The sequence below is a fragment of the Lynx rufus genome, unplaced genomic scaffold (genome assembly GCF_022079265.1).
Source record: "Lynx rufus isolate CCGP_SWC_20201006 ecotype Redwood Valley unplaced genomic scaffold, mLynRuf1.p SCAF_26, whole genome shotgun sequence".
Classification (NCBI taxonomy): Eukaryota; Metazoa; Chordata; class Mammalia; order Carnivora; family Felidae; genus Lynx; species Lynx rufus.
Window position 1 is genome coordinate 11,477,745 of NW_025814841.1, and position 22,112 is coordinate 11,499,856.

The 22,112-nt window shown below is 38.9% G+C and overlaps 2 protein-coding genes across 9 annotated transcripts in view; one reads left to right on the top strand and one right to left on the bottom strand.

The window, feature by feature from the left end:
* TP53INP1 (tumor protein p53 inducible nuclear protein 1) overlaps positions 1 to 22,112 on the top strand; it is a 156,957-nt gene that overhangs the window by 30,518 nt on the left and 104,327 nt on the right. The gene's annotated exons all lie outside the window — the stretch shown is intronic.
* Positions 1 to 22,112, bottom strand: part of NDUFAF6 (NADH:ubiquinone oxidoreductase complex assembly factor 6) — a 31,885-nt gene that overhangs the window by 1,940 nt on the left and 7,833 nt on the right. The window contains exons 1-7 of one of the 3 annotated variants that reach the window (XM_047088833.1): positions 16,799 to 16,835; positions 15,253 to 15,379; positions 11,459 to 11,515; positions 7,661 to 7,763; positions 6,496 to 6,629; positions 5,971 to 6,072; positions 1,460 to 1,516 (exon numbers count right to left, since the gene is read on the bottom strand). In XM_047088833.1, coding sequence (XP_046944789.1) covers positions 1,460 to 1,516; positions 5,971 to 6,072; positions 6,496 to 6,629; positions 7,661 to 7,763; positions 11,459 to 11,479 — 417 coding nt within the window. In that variant the 5' untranslated portion in view covers positions 11,480 to 11,515; positions 15,253 to 15,379; positions 16,799 to 16,835. Of the gene's footprint in view, positions 1 to 1,459; positions 1,517 to 5,970; positions 6,073 to 6,495; positions 6,630 to 7,660; positions 7,764 to 11,458; positions 11,516 to 15,252; positions 15,495 to 16,798; positions 16,922 to 22,112 lie in introns of those variants that run through there. The other 2 variants (XM_047088834.1, XM_047088832.1) reach the window with 2 other exon arrangements.

Genomic DNA, 22,112 nt, shown 5'->3' on the forward strand with positions numbered 1-22,112 from the left:
GAAGTAATAAGGATGAGAGTGTGTGTGTGTGTGTGTGTGCGCGTGCGTGTGTGACCTAGAAGACATAAACAGGTATGATCCATTTTTATAAAGCTCAAAAATAAAACTAAACAATGTATTGTTTAGGAATATGTAAAATGGGGAAAAGCCTTTGTGGAATAGAAGAAAGAGGTTAATAAATTCAAAATTCAGGATAGCTACTTGGAGGAGGCAGGCAGAGGCAGGGGGATGAGATGGGGGAAAACACATGAGTGGGATTTAATGGTGACATTCTAGCTCCTGGATTGAGTGGTGAGTTCATGGGTATTTGTGATGTTAGGCTTTATAACACATGCATACATATATAGATATATCAGATTCATTTGTAGCATTAAAATTTTTAAAAGAGGGATGCCTGGGTGGTTCAGTCAGTTGAGCATCTGACCGGCTCAGGTCATGATCTCACGGTTCATGAGTTCAAGCCCCACATCAGGCTCACTGCTATCAGCTCCTCTGTCTCCCCCTCTTTGTGCCCCTTCCTGCTCATGCGCTCTCGCTCGCTCTCTCTCTCTCTCAAAAAAAAAAAAAAAAAATGAAAAAAAAATTTTAAAGAGAAGGAAAGAAAAAAACTTTGAAGATATTTTGATGTACTTTCACATGCTGTCTTTTTTTTTTTAGAAAAAAGAGCTCACATTATTCATAATGTTCTGTAACATTAAGTCATAGTTAATATTTTATGATCAACTTTCCATCTCTAAGAATTCTATGTTCATTTTTAATAGTTTATAATATCCAATTTAAGGAATAGTTAATGAAGTCAAGGTACAAACATATGATAGAATATTATATAGCCATTAAATATTGTAGTTACAAATATATTTAATGATGTGGCTAGACGCTTGATAAGACAATGACATGTAAAGTGTGATTTCAACTATATACAGAAATTCATTAAAAAAAAAAAAAAAGGAACAGAATAAATAGTGGTTATGTCTGGGCCCCAGAATGATAGGTGATTGTTATTTTCTTTTATTATTTTTATATTGTCTAAGTCTCCATTCTGAGAATTTAGTTTTTACAACTAGGAGAAGATTCCATTAAATACAGGTGAAACGTGACCTCATAATTAGAGCTCAACTGGACATTCACAAATTAGGATTTGGTTCAAAGGGAAAGTCTGGCTAGTGGTGTGTGTGTGTGTGTGTGTGTGTGTGTGTGTGTGCGCGCGCGCGCGTGTGTGCGCGGGCGCGCACCTGTATAGACCTATGGAGTCTGGCGACTCCACTCACCCGCCTCTGCGAACTACAGGCATGACCGTAATCAAAAGCTGAATGTAACTCACAAAACCCACCATTAAGGGAGGGAAGCAAACACAAAGACTCCAAACTAAAGAACTTCATTGGGAACTTTATAAAACAGAAAAAGAGATCGTACACATCTGCTTCAGTAATTAACCAGCCTTCTCTGTTAATCCACTTACCGTCTGAAGAAAAGCAGGAAATGCTTTCACAGGAACACTTTTGTGGAAGGACCTAGCCTACAAAGGAAGACAAAAGGAAACCGGTTTCAAACATAAATATTTCTGGAGATAAACACTCTCCCTCTGAAAGTGAACACAAAGCAATACCAGGAGTTTAACAACACAGCTAGGGCTTCTCTGAAAGGTCAGAAAATAGCTCTCCTGCCAATTAAAATTAATCTCCTAAGCCTAAAAGACTCCGGAAAAGGTACTTTAATAAGAATCTCATTCTTTCTTACGGATTGGCTTTGGCCTTTTCCAGCTGCCTAATAACACCCACAACTTTGGCCCTCCAGCTCTGTGGTGAGGGGTGAGTGAGGAAATACTTGCATTAAGAAGTCCCTGCACCTCCCTAGCTTCGACCGTCAGTATCTTCTGGTTACACGAATGTAAGAGCCTCCTAACTGATCTTCCTGCCTGGTTCTCGACCTTTAATTCAGTTTATACAGGCTGCCAAATGAATTATTTTACTTTCTGTTTAAAATTTTTTAAAATTTATTTTAATTTTTACTTTCTTTAACTTAACCCCTTGATACACCAAGTCTTATTTCTTCATTTTGGAATCCCAGGGCTTCTACATCTTGGCTCCAACCTCTTCTATCCCGCCTAACTCCCTACTACCCTGGACCACAAAGCCCTGATCCACTCACGCTGATGCCCATCATCCTGCGCTCACCAAGCCCACTCTTGTCTGCGGGTCTTCGTTTACATGGTCAGATACTGCCTCTACCTCCTGACATCTTAACCCCCTGCACTCTGGTCTTACCCTCAACCATCTACTAGAATTGCTCTTTTCAAGATCACCCAAAATTTACTAACCGCCATACCCATCTTTTCAACCTCTCTGTAGCATGCAAAACTTTAATATTCCCCTTTCTTAGAATTTTCTCCTCCTTTGGTTTCCAAGACACTGACTCTCAGTGCACGTACTTCTTTGGCCATTAGTTCCTTTCCCTTCTTCTTAGTAACTGGCCCTTTTTTCCCTTCTACCTGAGAAGTGGAGGTGGGCCTTGGGTCCTGCCCTTGGTCCTCATGTCTAGATGTACTTTCTCCTCGGGCAACACCACCCACACTTAGAACTTTAGCCAGAGGCTTTCTATGTGGATGACTCCCCAATCTTTATCTCCAGTTCTGACCTCCCTTCAAAGTCCCAATCCTGCAGTCTTCAATAGCCCATCTCCCTAGGTGGCCTCAAATCCCCTTAAATTCAGAGATGTCCAACAGCTGGCCCAGAGGCTCCTGGTTAGCACCAGCACACCGCTGCTTTTCACAGTAGTCTCTGAACGGCACCATCATCACCTAAACCTGAACTCTGTGCAGCCTTCCCTCTTCCCGATCCTGCTACCACCCAATCTGTAAAGTCTAGTTGATTCCTCCTCTGTTGTGTGTGTGTATAAATCTATATAAACATATCTAAACATTTACCCTAAGTCAGACCTTCTTTCTCTCTCTCCTAAATAAGCCTCCTAACTGATCTCCCACCCCCCAAATTCCTCTCAAACACTGCTGGCCAGGTTCTCTAATGTGCAACACTACTGTCACTGCTCTACTTGATGGTGGCGATGATGAAGGGAGCCCACTCACATGTCACTTATGATATGCCAGGCATCGTTATAAAGTCTTACACACATTAACTCATTTATCCAAATCACAGCTCTTTGAGTTCAGCCCTAATATGACCCTCTTTCCCAGAGGAGGAAAGTGAGGGGCAGAGGTGAAGATCATGTGATCAGGAAATGGCAGAGCTAGGACTGAAAGTCAGATTCTGGTTCCAGAGTCTGCACTGTCATCCACTGTGCTCCAGTGCCTCTCAAATCTTCCCGAACTCTATTATCTTCCTTCGGTCCACCCTTCCAAGCCTGTGTTCCAGGATCCTATTTCACATAACCTACAAACCAGTAGTTTTCAAACCTGGTGTTTAAAATCATTTGGAGGGGCGCCTGGGTGGCGCAGTCGGTTAAGCGTCCGACTTCAGCCAGGTCACGATCTCGCGGTCCGTGAGTTCGAGCCCCGCGTCGGGCTCTGGGCTGATGGCTCAGAGCCTGGAGCCTGTTTCCGGTTCTGTGTCTCCCTCTCTCTCTGCCCCTCCCCCATTCGTGCTCTCTCTCTGTCCCAAAAATAAATAAAAGTTGAAAAAAAAAAATTAAAAAAATAAAATCATTTGGAAATTTTAATTCCTGGCCCCATCCCAGGTTTACTGTATCACCAGGGGGTAAGGCCTGGGAATCTGTATTTTTCAGATGCCTTAAGTGTCCATCAACTGGGACTAGTCAGGTTCCAACTCAGGGCATTCCTGCATTTATGATTCCGTTGTATTCTCAGACCTTATCTAAAACTCTGCTAGTTTTAAGTGATTTCTCATCTAAAGTTCCATGTATTTTACCTATACCTCCATTGTGGTAGAGAACTATGCTTCAGAAAATTCAGAAAAAGATTAATATAGAATCTTGGCCCTCAAAAAGCTTACAATCTAATTACCTATTTAATATTTCACAAAAATTTACTGAGTGCCTGTAATGTACCACGCACTTTAGATGTTGAAGAATGCAGCATAGAACCAAAGTCACTTACATTCTGTGTCAGGCAGTGAGAAGTGCGAGGCCAGGTAAAGGGACTGAGGGGATGGAAAAGGAGGCTGTTATTTTAGATAAGGTAGCCAGGAAGAATCTTTCTGATAAGGTGATATTTGATGCTGCCTATGAGGTTGGGAGTGGAGGAGTTGGGGGTGAAGAACATCTTCCAAGCAGAAAAACAGCAAGTACAAGGGACCTGAGGTTTGCAGGTAAATGACAAGGTCTTTAGGATCCACTGAGGCTCAGAAAACAAACAAACAAACAAATGGAAAAGAAAAAGGTTCACAAGAAGAACCAGGGAGAAAGAGCATCATGAGAATCAGGGAGATATAAAGTTTCCACCAAGTTTTCAGGAGACACTAAAATGAAGTAATGGTTCTAGGAGAATCAGGAAGGAATAGCATGATTCAGATGAAGGACATAGTTTCAAGAAAGGGGAGAAGGGGGCACCTGGCTGTCTCAGTTATTGGAGCCTGAGACTTGATGTCAGGGTTGTGAGTTCAAGCCCCACATCAGGTGTAGAAGTTACTTAAAAATAAAATCTTAAAGGGTTGCCTGGGTGGCTCAGTCAGTTAAGAGGCTGACTCTTGATTTTGACTCAGGTTTGATCTCACAGTTCATGAGTTCAGGCCCCGCATTGGGCTCTGTGCTGAGAGTGCAGAGCCTGTTTGGGATTTTCTCTCTCCCTCTCTCTCTGCCCCTCCCCTCTCTCAAAATAAATAAACTTAAAAAAAAAATTAAAAATAAATAAATAAAATCTTTTAAAAAAAGAAATGTGGGGGAGTCAACAGAAGACAAGGTACAGATTGAGAAAAGATGAACTAACTGTTAGGAAAACACCTAAAGTGATATGCAGGAGAAATCAGGAACCAGTTTAGAAGCTAAGTCAGAGAACCAAGGGAAGAAGATAGTAGAAGGTTTCAAGGTGGTGTTATATAACACCAGGGGATGAATCACCTGATTCTCCTCCTGAAATCATTATTGCACTACATGCTAACTAACTTGGATGTAGTGGCGCCTAGGTGGCTCAGTCGGTTGAGCGTCCGACCTCAGCTCAGGTCATGATCTCACAGTCCGTGAGTTTGAGCCCTGCATCGGGCCTGTGCTGACAGCTCAGAGCCTGGAGCCTGTTTCGGATTCTGTGTCTCCCTCTCTCTCTGATCCTCCCCCGTTCATGCTCTGTCTCTCTCTGTCTCAAAAATAAATAAACATTAAAAAAAAAATTAAAAAAAACTAACTTGGGTGTAAATTAAAAAAAAAGAAAAGAAAGTTTCAAGGAGCAAAAACGTCTATGATGTCAATAGCAGAAAGAGTTAGCATGAATGAGAGTTTTAAGTGTCCCCTAATGTGGCAATAAGGAGATTATTTAGTGATGCCTATTATTAGAATAGGCAGGATGGAAGTGAAATGATAGCACAACGAACGGTGCCATGGTCCTGCTGGCCTTGAGGTAACAATGAATGTAGCCACTTACTCACTAAAGTTTAACCGGGAGGGGGGAAATGTGCCACAGAATATCCGAAGGCTGCCTAGAAAAGGGGTGAGTTATCAGGCCAGCTGCGGACACTGAGGACATGAGCTCCTGGGAGAGGAGCCATCAGCCCTGGCAGGGCAGAGACAGCCTGTCCCCTGAGAGTGAGAGCTGGTGGGTGCACAGAGCACAAAGGAGCTCACCGAGGAAGCTGAGGCTGGGCTTGCTCGGTAAAGGATGTGTTCATCGCTGAGAGGGAGACAGGGGGACCATAAAAAACTGGAGAAAGTTTTCAAGAGTGCCTGAGATAAATCTACTGGGATTTCAATGAGAAATGGAGTAAAGACCAGGAACCCTAACTATGTTCGAGGAACAGCCACATCTAGAAATAGTAGTTTCCTAAATAATTTGGCAGAGAGCCTACTTACATGCTTTAGGTGCAAGTGTGCCTGGCTGGCAATGTCATATATCACATCTCTCACATTTTTAGCTTGGTTCTGCCGTAGAAAATCCTCTTGTGAAACGCCATGCTGTGTGGGAAAATACACATTACGTTAGGAATCTAAAAGCACACTTTACCTTAGTTCAAGAACAACAGGTGACAGAATAGAATCTACAGTACAATGTTTATTTTGTTTTTGAAAATACATGTACACACACATGTCTGCACCTACAGACACACATACACACACACTCCTAGAAGAATATGCGACAAGATGTTAATTAACAACAGTTGCGGGTAGAACAAAATTATACAAGCAAGGAAACATATGGACCCACCACTGATCTCAGGTGCCCGACTGATAAAATTCTGATGTGATAACTGGGGCAAAAAAGCAATTAGCATTCATTTCAAAGCAGTTACTTGAACAGATGAAGCAAAAAACCAAGAGATAATGTCCCTCCCCATGTTCCTGAAGTAAATTATTAGAGGAAACAAGTAACAGCCTTACCAGCATACAAATTTCCATGGGAAGGAACACTCTTCTTCTGCTACCATGATAGGGCGTTGCTCTCAAGCAAGTGACAATGCCCTGCGCTTTTCCAATGTGACTCGCGGCATGATCTGCATGAAGATCCTTTACACCTAGGATTTTAGAAATGAAGCAACATGGCTTACATGCACAACAAATCAATAGAGGCAGCTTGGAGAAATCACCTAAACATGTAAAAGTAGGTGTTTATCTTGTGTGTTATATCTGAAAAACAAGACTTATGTGAGCAAAACTGGGCACAAAGACAAGCTGACTGTTTACCACTGAACAGGTTTCTGAACCTCAACTTTTAAATGAAAGTGTTTTCCTCAGACTACAGAACACTGAGAACACATTTGGAATTTTAATCAGCTATCTTGGAAAAACATTACAAGTCTTCCGTTTCTTCTCCTCAATGCAATTTCCATATGACCTCATTTTAAGTATACGCTTGACAAACCGTCTGCTCTTTGCTCCCTCCTTTCATTGTGTTGGCAAACATGTCACCGGGCATACAGGCGGAATGAGCCTGGGAATCTCAATAGGGACTTGTGTTACTCCTTTAGGGTGACATAAAGATATATTACCTTCTTCAAAAGAGAGGGCATTGTCCTTGATCCAAACAATCTCCTCATTACAATAAGACCTCACCAACTTAAAACAAAGTAGATGAGGAAAAGGATCATCTAAATTTGTTTGTTTTATTTTTAAGAGGACAGAGAAAGAAAAGTCTTGCAAGAACTTTGAGAAACTCAGCTTTATATTTTCTATTTTTTATTTCTTCTTACACGGGGAAGTTTTATTGACAGGGAAGGAAGAGTCAGGCCCCAGGTCTTCCAAATTGTAGGAGACACGTGAAAAAGAAAAATCACCTGTAATTACCAGATTATTGATTACAGCATTCCCATGAGGTAGCTAAAGTACTTTTATGAGAGCCTGAGTATTTTGATTAGTCTGCACTCCAAAGAAAGATATATATATTCCCCTTTTTGCTAAAGAAAAACAAACAAAAAACCATTCCTTTACAGATGGTGTGAAGAAAACCTTCGTGTTAAACCATTTAGACTGTCAGATTATGAAAGAGTGAAGTCTGAGAGGTATTTTCTTTGAAAACAGAATTATAAAACCGGAAAAAAAGACTTACCCAATATTTCTAGTGTTAAATAAAGAAGAGAGCTCTGAGTGTTTTCAGCATAGTTTTCCAGTTCCTGGATATTACGATATGGTTTGTCATCCAAATTTTTTTCCTATAGTCAAACAAAATGCAAACAAAGTTTGATGAATTATCAATATTTTATAAAGAAAAGCACCATTTTTTTGCCCTGAAGAATTAATAAAGAATAAAAATAATTAGTATATATTGTTTAGTACACAATAAGATTAAAATAAAATTAAAATATTAAAGTCCTACACATTCACTAATTACAAATCACCCCTCAAAAGAATACCTTGGGAATAATCTCAATGCACAAATCACCCCAGACATGGGGTTAGCTTAATTTTTAATTCCTTCAAAAGCCCAAGGAATCATGAGACACTGACTTAACTGAGCTCTGACTTAAGCACTTTAGACATTATCTTTTTAATCCTAGAAACCTCCCCCCTCCCCCCAAATAAAGAATTAATGCTTTTTCCATGTTGCAGATGAGGAAATGGAGCCACAGGTCACATAGCTAGTAAATGGTGGGGATAGGATTCAAATCTATACATTTTAACTGTTAAGCCCATGGTTTTAATAAAGAAAAGGTGTGTAGGACAGGAAAGATCATAACCAGGCCCCACCCCAAAGAAACCAAGCTCCATAAAGTAACGGGGGTGATTACTTTACCTGATCACATTATATTCCAGAAACCAAAAAATGTAAATCTCAGGCTAAGAACATCTAGCCACTTTTATAATAATACATCCACAAAGACCCTACTGCCAAGGAAATATATCCCTTCCTCTTTATTTTTTAATCAGAAGAAAATGGCACTAGCAATGATCCCAGGGGAAAAAATTATGTCCAATCTTTTACATTTTTTAAAAATTGAGTCATAATTCACATACTGTAAAATGTACCCTTTTAAAATGTACAATTCAGTGGTTTTCAGTATATTCACAAAGTTGTACAACCATCACCACTATCTAATCTCACACTGTTTTCCCGCCTCAAAGAGAAACCCTGTATCCATTAAGCAGTCACTTCCCACTTCTCCCTTCTCTCATCCCCCAACAAACCACTCACCTACTTTCTGTCTCCATGGATTTGTTTGCTCAGGACATTTTATAAAAATGCAGTGATACAATATGTAGTTTTTTGTATCTGGCTTCTTTCAGTTAGCACATTTTTAAGGGTCATCCATGTTGGAGCACATATCAGTACCTGATTCTTTTTAACTGGAGAAAGTATTAATAATATTCCATTGTTCCCACTTTTGGACTACTATGAATAATGCTGCTGTGAACATTTGTTACAGATTTTGTGCAGACACATGTTTTCATTTCTTGGGTATAAATATAGGAGTGACACTGCTGGGTCTTTGGTAACTCTATGTTTAACTTTCTGAACAACTGCCAAATTTTTTTCAAAGCAGCTATACCATTTCACATTCCCATCAGCAACGTATGAAAGTTTCTAATTTATCTATATCCTCACCAACACTCATTATTGTTCATATTTTTATTATAGCCATCCTGATGAGTGTAAAGGAGTAATTTATTCTGGTGTTGATTCACATTTCCATAATGAAAAGATGTTGAGCATCCTTTTAGGTGTTTACTGGTCATAGGTAGATCTCCCTTGCAGAAATGTTTACTCAAATCCTTTCCCCATTTTTAAATTGGGTAATTTGTCTTTTTATTGTTGAGTTTTAAGAGTTTTTTTTTTACATATTCTAGGTACTTATTCCTTATCAAATATATATATATATATATATACATGTATATATATGTATGTGTATATATGTATATATACATATGTATATATATATATATATGGCAAATACTTTCTCCAATTCCATGGACTGCTTTCTCACTTTCTTGAAATTTTTAATTTTGTTTAAGTCCAATTACCTGCTTTTTCTTTTATTGCTTATCCTTTTGATATCGTATCTAAGAAATCACTGCCTAACCTGAAGTCACAAAGATTTATGTCTATGTTTTCTCCTAAGTGTTTTACAGTTTTAACTCTTACATTTAGGTGTTTGACCTATTTTGAGTTAGTTTTTGCATATGGTGTTAGATAGGAATCCAAATTCATTCTTTGCACGCAGATATCTAGTCGTCCTGATGTTATTTGTTGAAAAGGCTATTCTTTACCCATTGGATTATCTTCACACCCCTATCAAAAAAATCAACTATAAATTTATGGGTTTATTTCTGGACTTTCAATTCTGTTCCATTGATCTGTATGCCTATGCTGTGCCAATAATCCACAGTTTGATTACTATAACTTTGGAGCTTTCTTCTTTAGCAGGATTGCTTTAGCGATTCTGGGTCTCTGGTGTTTCCATATGGATTTCAGGATCAGCTTGTTAATTTCTGCAACAAGGCAGCTGGAGTTTTTATAGGAATTGCACTAAATCTAAAGATCAATGTGGGAGACTTGAGCCTAGTCTTTTACTCTTAAATATCCCTCCCTACAAATGCCAAATGTTATTTTCCATTAAACCAAAAAGTTATCTCTGTCTTGAATTTTCTAATGGTCTTTACCTCATAAAAACAGAAAACACCTGAAAAATAGATCTTCTTAGTGCTAATTAACTCTGTAGGCCAACAACTATTTCTTTTATTTATTTATTTTTAAAGGCTTTATCTATTTTTGAGAGAGAGACAGAGTACGAGCAGGGGAGGCGCAGAGAGAGAGAGGGAGACAGAATCCACAAAGCAGGCTCCAGGCTCTGAGCTGTCAGCACAGAACCTGATGTGGGGCTTGAACCTGTGAACCACGAGATTATGACCTGAGCCGCAGTCGGACGCTTAACTGACTGAGCCACCCAGGTGCCCCAACAACTATTTCTTTTAAATGCTCAAGTCGTTATCTCCTGTTTTGGTTTGTAATTACTATAGCCTATGATTATTAATAGGCTGTATCCAAATAAACTAAGTGAACTCACATTTTCATGACAACAGTATGTGATAAATATCAGGCCAATGAGGACACTGAGCCAACCATGTGTCAGAAAGATTACATAAATTAGCCCAGGCCAGAGAGTAATTTGTATGCTTGGTTAGAAGTAGAACTCAGTTCTTAGAACATAGTATAGCATTCCATTCACTAGAATAGAACCATCAGACTTTCCTATTCCCTCAACTATCTGGACAGAGATCCAAATATTGTGTGTACATAAAGGTATGTGTATGACTACTCAAGTTTTGATATTAAGGAATTATCTGTAATTTTTTAAAGGTATGGTCATTTATTGTGGGTATGTTTTCTAAAAGCATTTTTAAAAATCTTTTCAAGATACAATATATATTTGCAAGCTAATAATATGCTGGTTTATTTTAAAATAATCCAGTGGCAAAAAAATAATAATAAAATAAAATAATCCAGTGGCATTTAATGAGAAGAGTTGGTAGAATATAGATGAAACAAGATTGGATATGTATTTATAACTAATTAAAGCTGGGTAACAAATACATGAAAGTATATTACACTATTCTCTCTACTTTTGTATAAGTCCAAACATTTCCATTTAAAAACCAAACAAAATAGTAGAGTGGGGGTAGGGTGCGCATACCCGTCTCTGCCTAGGTGCCTGTGTTTGCCTGTCTGACTCAAGGTGCAGGGGCAGGGGGCTGAAATGAGCGCATGTAATGATAGAGAATGGATACAATGACAGTTCTCTAAAATCTCCTTCCTCCAGAATGTAATACACATATTAAAACATTTCCTCCCTGAGGAATTAGCTTACAGATAAAAAAGGAAGAAAACACGACTTGAGCAATTTCAACTTACTCTTTCATCAATGATTTTCATAAGCCATCTTTTAGTCAGATTATGTCTTTTGACAGCCTGAAAAAAACAAGAGTGTTGTAAATTTTGAGAAAGTACTAGAAATGACTTCAGCAGACCTGAAAATGAACAAACCAAATACAAAACTAGGTAAGGAAACTTGTAATAACTATCACCAGATAGCTATGTTAAAGTATCAGGGGAAAAGAAAATGTCCCTAGAAAACATTTCAAAACATTTCCAAGTATAGATAATACGTCCAAAACATTTCCACTAGACTTTTTTTCTTATGCTATTAGTAATTTAACAATTCCACTTTAAAAATAAAAACAAAACAAGAATTAAGTAACAAGCTTCTTTTATGTGATTCATCTTGACTTCTATGCTTATTTATTACACACAAACTTTTTTCCATAGGACAAAAATTTTACTTAGTGAAAATAACCACTTCTCCACACGAAAAGAGTAACTAAAAGTCCAAAGAAAATAATCTGTAGGGTACAGTTTTATCTTAGCAAATAGAGATTCCAGTAGGAAAAAGCACAGCTAGTGCCCAGATCTTGGTCTCCAGTTCCACTCCCCCCGAAGGAAACGGGGCTCTGGAGAAACAGAGGCAGGGGAGATTCAAGGTGATCCTAGAATATTTTACTGTGCCAGAAAATACAAAGTGTCCCAAAAAGTGATGAGGATGTATGTCATAAGGACATAGGACCCAGTTTGATAAGACTCCCACCATCCAAGTCTGGGACAACTTGAACATCAAAATAATCATATATAGTAATGAATTATAAAATACTGGAAAAAAACAGGAATTCATGAGTTCATAGCAATAATCAATAAACAAATACAAGAGATTGAGAGCTCTTCCTTATATTAGAATGCCAAGTGCCAACCAGTAATGTTGACCGAGTGCTAGAGTCTGGAAATTACCTTTTTGCAATCATAACAAATAAAGACTGAATCAGACAAGAACCATCAATGAATGCTAAGTTTAGGAAGAAACTGACATGGAGCAGGATATGTGCATAGTCTTAAAGTTGATTAATTTATGAGAGGAATTATAATTACAGACTGGGAACCCAAGCAACATCTTGACCAGGTGATGAAAACAGTGCCAACAAAGAACAGATGGACAAAGTGTGCCAACAGATGTGATACCCTAAGAAGAACATATCACCTTTGCAGTATTCTGGCCAAACATGTATAAACTGAATTAGTCATGAGAAAACATCAGACAATTCCCAAATGAGGAATGTTCTAAAAAAGCAGGGGAAGGAGGCTATACTCTTCAAAACTGTCAATGACAGGGCACCTGGGTGGCTCAATTGGTTAAATGTCCGATTCTTTTTTTTTTTTTTTGATAATTAAAAAAAATTTTTTTTTAATGTTTATTCTTGAGAGAGAGAGAGGCAGACAGAGCATGATCGGGGGAGGGTAGAGAGAGAGGGAGACACAGAATCCAAAGTAGGCTCCAGGCTCTGAGCTGTCAGCACAGAGCCTGATGCAGGGCTCAAACTCACGAATGGTGAGATCATGACCTGAGGTGAAGTCGGACACTTAATTGACTGAGACACCCAGACACTCCAAGTGTCTGATTCTTGATTTTGGCTCAGGTTATAATCTCACAGTTCATGAGTTCCAGCACTGCATCACGCTCTGCACTGAAAGCGTGGAGCCTGGTTGGGATTCTGTCTCCTTCTCTTTCTCTGTCCCTCCCCCGCTTGCTGTCTGTATCTTTCTCAAAATAAATAAAAATGAACTTTAAAAAAAAAAGTCAATCAATGTCATAGAAGATAGAAGCTACAGAAATGTTCCAGATTAAAGCAGGAGAAAGAGACGTGACAACTAATACATGATCCTAGACTGTATCCTATACTCGAGGGGAAAATACTATTGTGGACATTACTGGGGAAACTGACAAAAGTGGAATATAAATGGAAAATTATATAAAAATGTTACATCAAAGTTAAATTTACAAAAGTTAGTAGCTATTCAGATAACATAAGAGAATATCCCTATTCTTAGGAAATAAAGTATTTAGGGATGAATGGCCATGAAGTATAGAACTTATACTCAAGTGATTCAGATAAAAATTATGAGTGTGAAAATGCACACACACACAGAGCACACATGAACTTGTATGTGGGCACTGCACAAATCATTAACAGGATAAAAATGTTAACAACAGGTGAATCTGGATGTAGATTATGCAAGTGTTCTTTGTACTGTTTTAAATTTTGCAACCTTTCTAAAAGTTTGAAATTATTTCCAAATAAGTTTTAAAAACATTGTTTTCTTGCCAAGTCAACAATAAGTAAGATATATTTTCATAAAAAATAAATATGGCAGGGGCACCTGGATGGCTCAGTCAGTTAAGTGTCCAACTCTTGATTTCAGCTCAGATCATGATCTCACAGTTCAGGAGTTTGAGCCAGCATGAGGCTCCGCACGCTTGGGATTCTCTCTCCCTCTCTCTCTGCCCCTCCTCTGCGCCCTCTCTCTCTCTCTCAAAATACATAAATTTTTTAAAAAGGGAAGAAAAAATAAATATGGTAGTGAAACAAAGTCTCAGGAATATCCTATACTCCATCTAAGACTCTAAGACATCATTGATACTAATGACTAATGATACTAACTGGAAGCACAGAGAACAGAGCCCATTCTGCCTTCCAGGAACTAACAGAAGCTAAAGGAGCTGCACAGTGTTGGTTGCAAAGCTCTCAGCACTGCTGCTATTACATGGCAGGACTCCCTGCAGGCCTCTCCCCAGTCCCAGGAATCAGCTTGGGATTCCTCAGTCATTACAGAGTCCTGATCTTGTTCTATTTTGTACATGTCTGAGTGGGGCAAGGCACGTTTGATCTTTGTAACCACCATCAAGTACCATTCCTGGCACATAAAAGTACTAAATACATATTTAACCATAGAAAGTCAGATTTTTGTTTACTCAAGGCTGAAACCATAACAGCTATAGTTCCTTGACCATAAAATATAATTCTTCTGTCTGATTCTGAAGGAAATCAGAGATCAAGGTAAAAAAAAAACAAGGATTTAATAAGCAGCGAAAATCTGCTGAATAAAGTATCAACAATTTTTAAAACAGAAGCCAAACAGAATAAAAACCTTGGCTATAAACATAAGTTCAAGCTTGCAACTAACATTAATACACAGAGAAATGGAGAAAACCATATGAAATACACATGTAATTACAGATATGCAATTATCTTGCATCCTAAAAGCACTAATGAATCACTGCGGCAGAAAAGTTCTCCCTGCACAATACACTGTCACTCTTTCCCCACTTAATCTTCTAAAAGAACCTGATGCTCTCTAAAGAACCAATGAAAAGTTTTCCTGGACAGTGTGCAAAAAGCATGTGCTCCAGCAGAGTGTGGAAGGGTAAACATGCAATCAAGACATCTGCTATGACCACCACCTGCTTCTTTCAAATATTCATATTAACCTTCAACACTGGTCATATCAGAAAGCTGGTCAACAGCAATCATCAACATTTAAAGAGCTATTAAAATCGGATCAATTGGCATATGTGTAAACATTCTACAATTCAGATGGGTCTTCTGTTTTTTTTTTTTTTGAGAGAGGCCAAGACAAGATAAATTTGTCTTGAAGGAACCTCTAAGGATGCAAGCCTTAGCATAAACCCCACTGCGGGGATGTCTGAGTGTAAAAGAATAGTTTTTCTAGATTTTAGAGAAAATTTTTCTCCAAATGGAGTCCCCAAGGTTGAGGTTCTTAAAGTGAGGTAAACAGAGATAAACAACTAATCTAATACTCACAGCTTCCCATCCACTTTTTCTTCTCAGTCCCAGACTTGGGAGGGCCTGGCTTTTTCCATCCTTACTGGGGCTCTGTGAAGTCAGTCGGGGGCCCAGGTACGGGGCCTGCCTCTGCTGGTGTGCAGACCTGAGAAGAGGGGCACCCCTGTCAGGCCTGTCCGTGGCTCCGTTACAGAACCTGTCTTTTAGCACTCATCACACTACAGTGGGGACACAGATCAGTGACAAAAGGCACCTAATTCCCTTCCTCCAGTCATGGTGCAGCACATTTCAGAACTCTGCGTGGCTGTTTATGAATGAGGGATCCATATAACTGCTTTAATGTGAAACTATTCACTGTATACATCTAGCTGTCCGAATAATTCTCCAGCCCATAAGTTTCCATTCTCTAATACTTAAAATTCATCAATGAATATGCAACAAGGCAGTTTTACATTTGTGTCTGGACAATGGTGATCGCAAGTCTCCCTTCACAAAAGATCAGTATGCGTTTTTCTACAGCCCACGGAATGGATTGGAGCACTAGAATAAGGAGCTGCTGGGCAGATAGAACAATTAACCTGCCACTGCTTCAAAATGTATGGGGTTTGGGGTGCCTGGGTGGATCAGTAGTTGAGCGTCTAACTTCAGCTCTGGTCATGATCTCACAGTTCATGGGTTTGAGCCCCACATCAGGCTCTGTCCTGACAGCTCAGAGCCTGCCTTGGATCTTCTGCCCCCCAACCCCCATCCCTTCCCCATTCGTGCTCTCTCTCTTAAAAATAAATAAAACATTTTCTAAAATGTATGGTGTTCAATTTCTACAACCAAATATGTGGAAAACAAATAAGTAGTTGGTAACACAAAGGGACCAGATTCTTTTTTTTTTTCCTTTAATAAAGAAATTCAGTAAAGATCTGTGCAGGTTATTAGCAGATGATTTAAAATTCCTATCAAAACTAACAGCTTTGAACATTACATGAGCCTAAGATTTTTTCAGGATAGATTCCCCATAGCCACTAGCCAAATTGTATGCATCAAAAAGTATGCTCAAGGGGTGCCTGGGTGGCTCAGTCGGTTAAGCGTCTGACTTCGGCTCAGGTCATGATCTCACTGCTCATGAGTTCAAGCCCCACGTTGGGCTCTGTGCTGACAGCTTGCAGCTCAGACCCTGGAGCCTGCTTCAGATTATGTCTCATCTCTCTGCCCCTTCCCCAAACGTGTTCTGTCTCTCTCTCAAATATAAATAAACATTAAAAAAAAATTTTTTTTAAGTATGCGCAAATAACACTTATAAATTAAAGGTAGCATTTTGTGGGGCTCCTGGGTGGCTCAGTTGGTTAAGTGTCTAACTTCGTCTCAGGTCATGATCTCATGGTCCGTGAGTTCGAGCCCCACATCGGGTTCTGTGCTGACAGCACAGAGCCTGGAGCCTGGAGCCTGCTTCAGATTTTGTGTCTCCCTCTCTCTCTCTGCCCCTCCCACACTCACACTCTGTCTCTGTCTCTCAAAAAATGAATATACGTTAAAAAAAAAATTTTTTTTTAAAGTAGCATTTTGCTTTTACCTTCCACAGCTCGATGGCCACAGGCTGCTGGGGTGGGTTGTCACTGTATATGTCGTCCACGGTTTTTCTCCAAAACTCCATTCGCATCAGTCCAATTGTTTTCTCAGAGACTGAGTCCTTAACCTGTAAACAGCATTCAAAAACCTTAATAAATGCACTCTTCCTTCACAGTCTCAAAATCAGTAGTTGTGACTGCATAACCACATAATTCAGCCAAAAACAAAGTTTAACTCTGTATATTTGTTTTAATTTTTCCTTGAAGTTATATATCAATCAAATTCTTGTCATTAAGAGGTTCCTAAATAAAACTGCAAACTACTTCCAATATTTTCAAGGTCTGCATTCAAAAATAGGAGATCATCTTCTAGAAATAAATTGCCAAGAAAAAGAGTGGGGGGCGGACAATTAGATTAAAAGAAATTTGATAGATGAACCAGTTGCAGTATGTGGACTTTATCTGAATCCTGATTTGAAGAGAAAGAGACAACTAGGAAAAATCTGAACACTAGATGTTTAATGATACTAAGGAATTACTAAATTTTTTTTTTAATTTTTTTTTTTCAACGTTTATTTATTTTTGGGACAGAGAGAGACAGAGCATGAACGGGCGAGGGGCAGAGAGAGAGGGAGACACAGAATCGGAAACAGGCTCCAGGCTCTGAGCCATCAGCCCAGAGCCCGACGCGGGGCTCGAACTCACGGACCGCGAGATCGTGACCTGGCTGAAGTCGGACGCTTAACCGACTGCGCCACCCAGGTGCCCCAGGAATTACTAAATTTTTAATGTTGGACAATGGTTTTGTAGTTATTTTTTAAATGAGTTATCTTTTAGAGATACATATGGCAATATTTACAGATGGAAAAATTTATCTGAGACTTACTTCAAAATAACTTGGAGGTGAGGATGGGGTAGGTGGGGAGAGAGATGAAAAATCAAGATTGGCCATGAGCTAGTAACAGGTGGAGCTGTGTGATGGGTTTATGGAAGTTTACTACATTCTCCAATTCTATATATATTCAAAAATTTTCCATAATAAAAACGTTTTTAAAAGTAAGCATAAGAGAAGAAAAACAATCTTCATTAGATTAGTGATGGTAAAATTATGTGTAAGTCTGGAGATGAACCTAGGAAATAGGGCCAGGGGCTTTCTAGAGGAAGCAGCGAAGGAAGTAACATTTACCAAATGTCTACGAGTGCCAGGCCCTTTGCTAGGTTCTGTCCCAGAGATTATCTGATCTCAGTCCTCACTACATACCCACAGGGTCATTACCAATATACCCATTTACAAATAGAGAAATTATGGCTCAAAAAAGTGGTAGTTTAGGGGCGCCTGGCTGGCTCAGTCAGCTGAGCGTCTGATTCTTGATTTTGGCTCAGGTCATGATCCCAGGATCAAGCCCCACATTGGGCTCCATGCTGAGCGTGGAGCCTGCTTATGTATTCTCTCTTTCTCTCCCTCTCTCTCTCCCTCTACACCCCTCCCTCATCTGATCCCTCTCCCTCACTCGCAAACTCTAAAAAAGAAAAAAAAAGTAGTGTATCTTATGCTGTGCACACTCAGAACTCATAACGGAACCAGAAGGACTTGCAAAAGATTATGGGGGAGGGGAGTGGTTGACTACGAAGGGGCACAAGAGGGAATTTTTTGGGTTGATGGAATTGTTCTTTTCTCATGACCACAATGGTGAACGCATGACTCTACGCATGTTTCAAAACCTATAGAACTGTACACCACAAAAGTGACTTTTACTGTATGTCCATTTAAATAAATTCATTCATTCACAAAGTAATTTTTAAAAAGAAAATTATTATACCATCTCCCCACTACTGATTAAGAATGGCCTTGTTAGATTCAGGCAGGAGTAACCAATGCATGCTAAATCTAGGAGGTAAGGTTTTTTTCAAGACAGAATTGACATATACTAGTTTCAGGTGTACAACATAACTTGATATATGAATTGTGGATGATCACCACAGTAAGTCTCCATTACCATATGCAGTTACTAATCCTTTTCTTCTTGTGATGAGACCTTTTAAGATCTACTCTCTTAGCAACTTTCAAATATATAATATAGTCACCATGCTATATATTACAGCCTCATGACTTACTTGTAACTGGAAGTTTATACTTTTTGATCACCTTCACCCATTTCTTTTACACCCACGCCCTATCTCTGCAACCACCAGTCTAATCTATCTATGAATTTTGGGGATTTTTTTGTTTTTTAGATTCCACATATGAGTAAGATCATATATTTGTCTGACTTATTTAGCATAATGCCCTCAAAGTCCATCCAACTTGTCACAGATGGCAAGATTTCCTTCTTTTTTATGGCTGAAAAATGTTCTATTGTATATTTACACATTTTCTTTATCCATTCACCTATCAACGGATTCTTAGGTTGCTTCTGTATCTTGGCTACTGTAAATAATGCTGCAGCGAACAAGGGGGTGCAGATATCTTTTCAAGTCAGTGTTTTCATTTTCTTCAGATAAATATCCAGAAGTGGAATTGCTGGGTCATAGGGTAGTTCTATTTTTAATTTTTTGAAGAATCTCCTTACTATTTTCCATGGTGACTGCACCAACTCACATTCTTACCAACAGTGTACAAGGGTCCCCTTTTCTCCACATCCTTGCCAACGCTTGTTATTTCTTGTGTTTTTGATTCCAGTCATTCTAACATGTGTGAGGTGATATCTTGCTGTGGTTTTGATTTACATTTCCCTGATGTTAGTTGTACTGAGCAACTTTTCATGTACCTGTTGACTATCTAGGAGGTAAATTCTGATGAGGACCATGGTCTTAAAATGTCTACTCACATTTAACAAGGAAAAAATATTAATATTTTGACTGTGACCAAAATTAGTATCACCAATAAGAGACAGATGGGACATTTCATGCCTCCTTATGATTTGCTGAAAAGGACATACATCACTTAGTAATATTAGACTAGGAATGCATAATATGACAAAAAACAAAACAACTCCAAATGAGAAACATTCTAATTTTTAATAGTATTTTAAAAATAAAAAAATAAAAGGAAAAGTATTATTTTAAAAATGTCAATGTCATAAAAGACAAAGGCTGTGAAAATGTTCCAAATTAAAGGAGGTTAGAGATATGAAAATTAATGCAATACATGATCCTAGATTGGCTCCTGTACAGAAGGGGAAAAAATGCCATAAAGGACATTATTGGATCATTTGACAAAATTGGAAACCAGACAGATTAAACATTGTATCAACACCAAATTTACTCAAATTGATTACTGTGGTTACATAAGAGAATATTCTCACTTGTGAAATACATGCTCAAGATTAAAGGGATAAGGGCCATGGGTAGTGAAGATACTCTAAAATGATTCATAGAATGAAATATATAGACAAAACGACAAAGCATGTGTGGCAGAATACTAACGAAAGGGTCTATGGGTATTTTTTGTACTATTCTTACCTTTGTGTGTGCGCAATTATTTCCACATGAAAAGTTATTTTTGTTAATGGTCTTGGTGGTGGGTGGGTCTCTTAGTAATGTTTAGTATTCAGATCCTGGTGGTATATGGTCTATTCTCAATAAATATCAAGAGTAATCTTTTAAAAATGTGACCAAGCTTTGATGTCCTTTTCTGCTCAGAACCTTCCAATGGTTTCCCATCTCCGAGTAAAAGCCAAAGTGACTGCACTGGTCTCCAAGACCTTGCCTTTCGGGCCCAGATACCTCTAACCTAACCTCCCATGCCCTTCCTCCCTCATCTGCTATATGACACTGGCCTTTTATCAGGTACATTTGCACCTCAGAGCCTTTGTACTTCCTGTTCCTTCTGTGTAGAATAGTCTTTGCTCACATACCTTACTCCCTTGCCTCCTTCAAATTTTTGCTCGAATGCTACCTTCTCAGGTTTTTCCTGACCACTGTAAAATCAGAGCCCCTGCAATACCAAGCCTTCCCCATCCCCCTTAATTTTTTTTCCATAATACTTGCTTCTATCTGATACATTACACAGTACTTGTTTTGTTCCTTGAGTACATGGGCTTTATATGTTTTATTCAGTGTTATACTCCAGGATCTAAAACAGTACCTAGCATATCTGAGATAATCAAATACTTATTGAATGAATGAATGAATGAATGAACGAACAAGACTGTGTGTGTAAAGCAGCAGCAAAACACTCCTACAAGGTGACAGACAATTCAGGGAGAACCCTAATGGTTTGTTCATTAAAAATGGAATTTTAATCACTGTAAAGCGATAATGGAAGATCACCATGGGGACTCTTTACTGCTACACTGTGCTGAAGATGCAGATGTTCAGTTTATGCCTGAAAAAGGATGAGGTAAAAAAAAAAAAAATGGACTCATGACATCTAGAAGACACCAACAAAAATACAGCCAGAATCTATCAGACTGTCTGCAGATTCAGTGTCTCACCTCAGTTGTGCCTCAGTGCTCTACTCACATCCTTTCATTCCTTCCTAGCTCACTTCCTATCCTATCCACTGGAGAAGCCCTGCCAAAATTTGCACTTTCTTTGAGATTTCAAACCCTCCCCTGCTCCCTCACTCTTAATGTCTGAGCCCTCCATCTAATTTACTGAGAAGACCAAAGCCATACCACTTCAACTCCCACATTTCCATCCTCCAATTCATGTTACGTCAGCCCATGATCTTTCATTCTAAGAAAAAGAAGGCTCTTTCCTTCCTTTGTAATTTTTTAGACAAAAGCGAGTTAGTATGATCTAAGACCTGGGTTTGCTATAATTACTTCTATTGCCTACTTCACGTTAAAGCTAAAACGTCATTTAAAAAGTGCTTTGAAAACTGCTATAAACAGTGAGAATGTGATTAACCTACTCAACTAACAGACAAACATAAATGTTAATTGCATAGTTTTATAATAACCTTAGATAAAAGAAATTAAAATTCCAGAATGGTAGTTCCAGAATCGTTAAGTTTGTTAGCTAGTTTATTTTTGGAATTTTTTTTAAATTTTTTTTTTTTCAACGTTTATTTTTGGGACAGAGAGAGACAGAGCATGATCGGGGGAGGGGCAGAGAGAGAGGGAGACACAGAATCGGAAACAGGCTCCAGGCTCTGAGCCATCAGCCCAGAGCCCGACGCGGGGCTCGAACTCACGGACCGCGAGATCGTGACCTGGCTGAAGTCGGACGCTTAACCGACTGCGCCACCCAGGCGCCCCTATTTTTGGAATTTAATTGATAAGCCTAACTAGAAGAAGGACAAAGAAATCACCAGCGGAGAACTTAAACACATCCAGCATATAAATTATATTTCTTTACTATTCAGCATTAAAT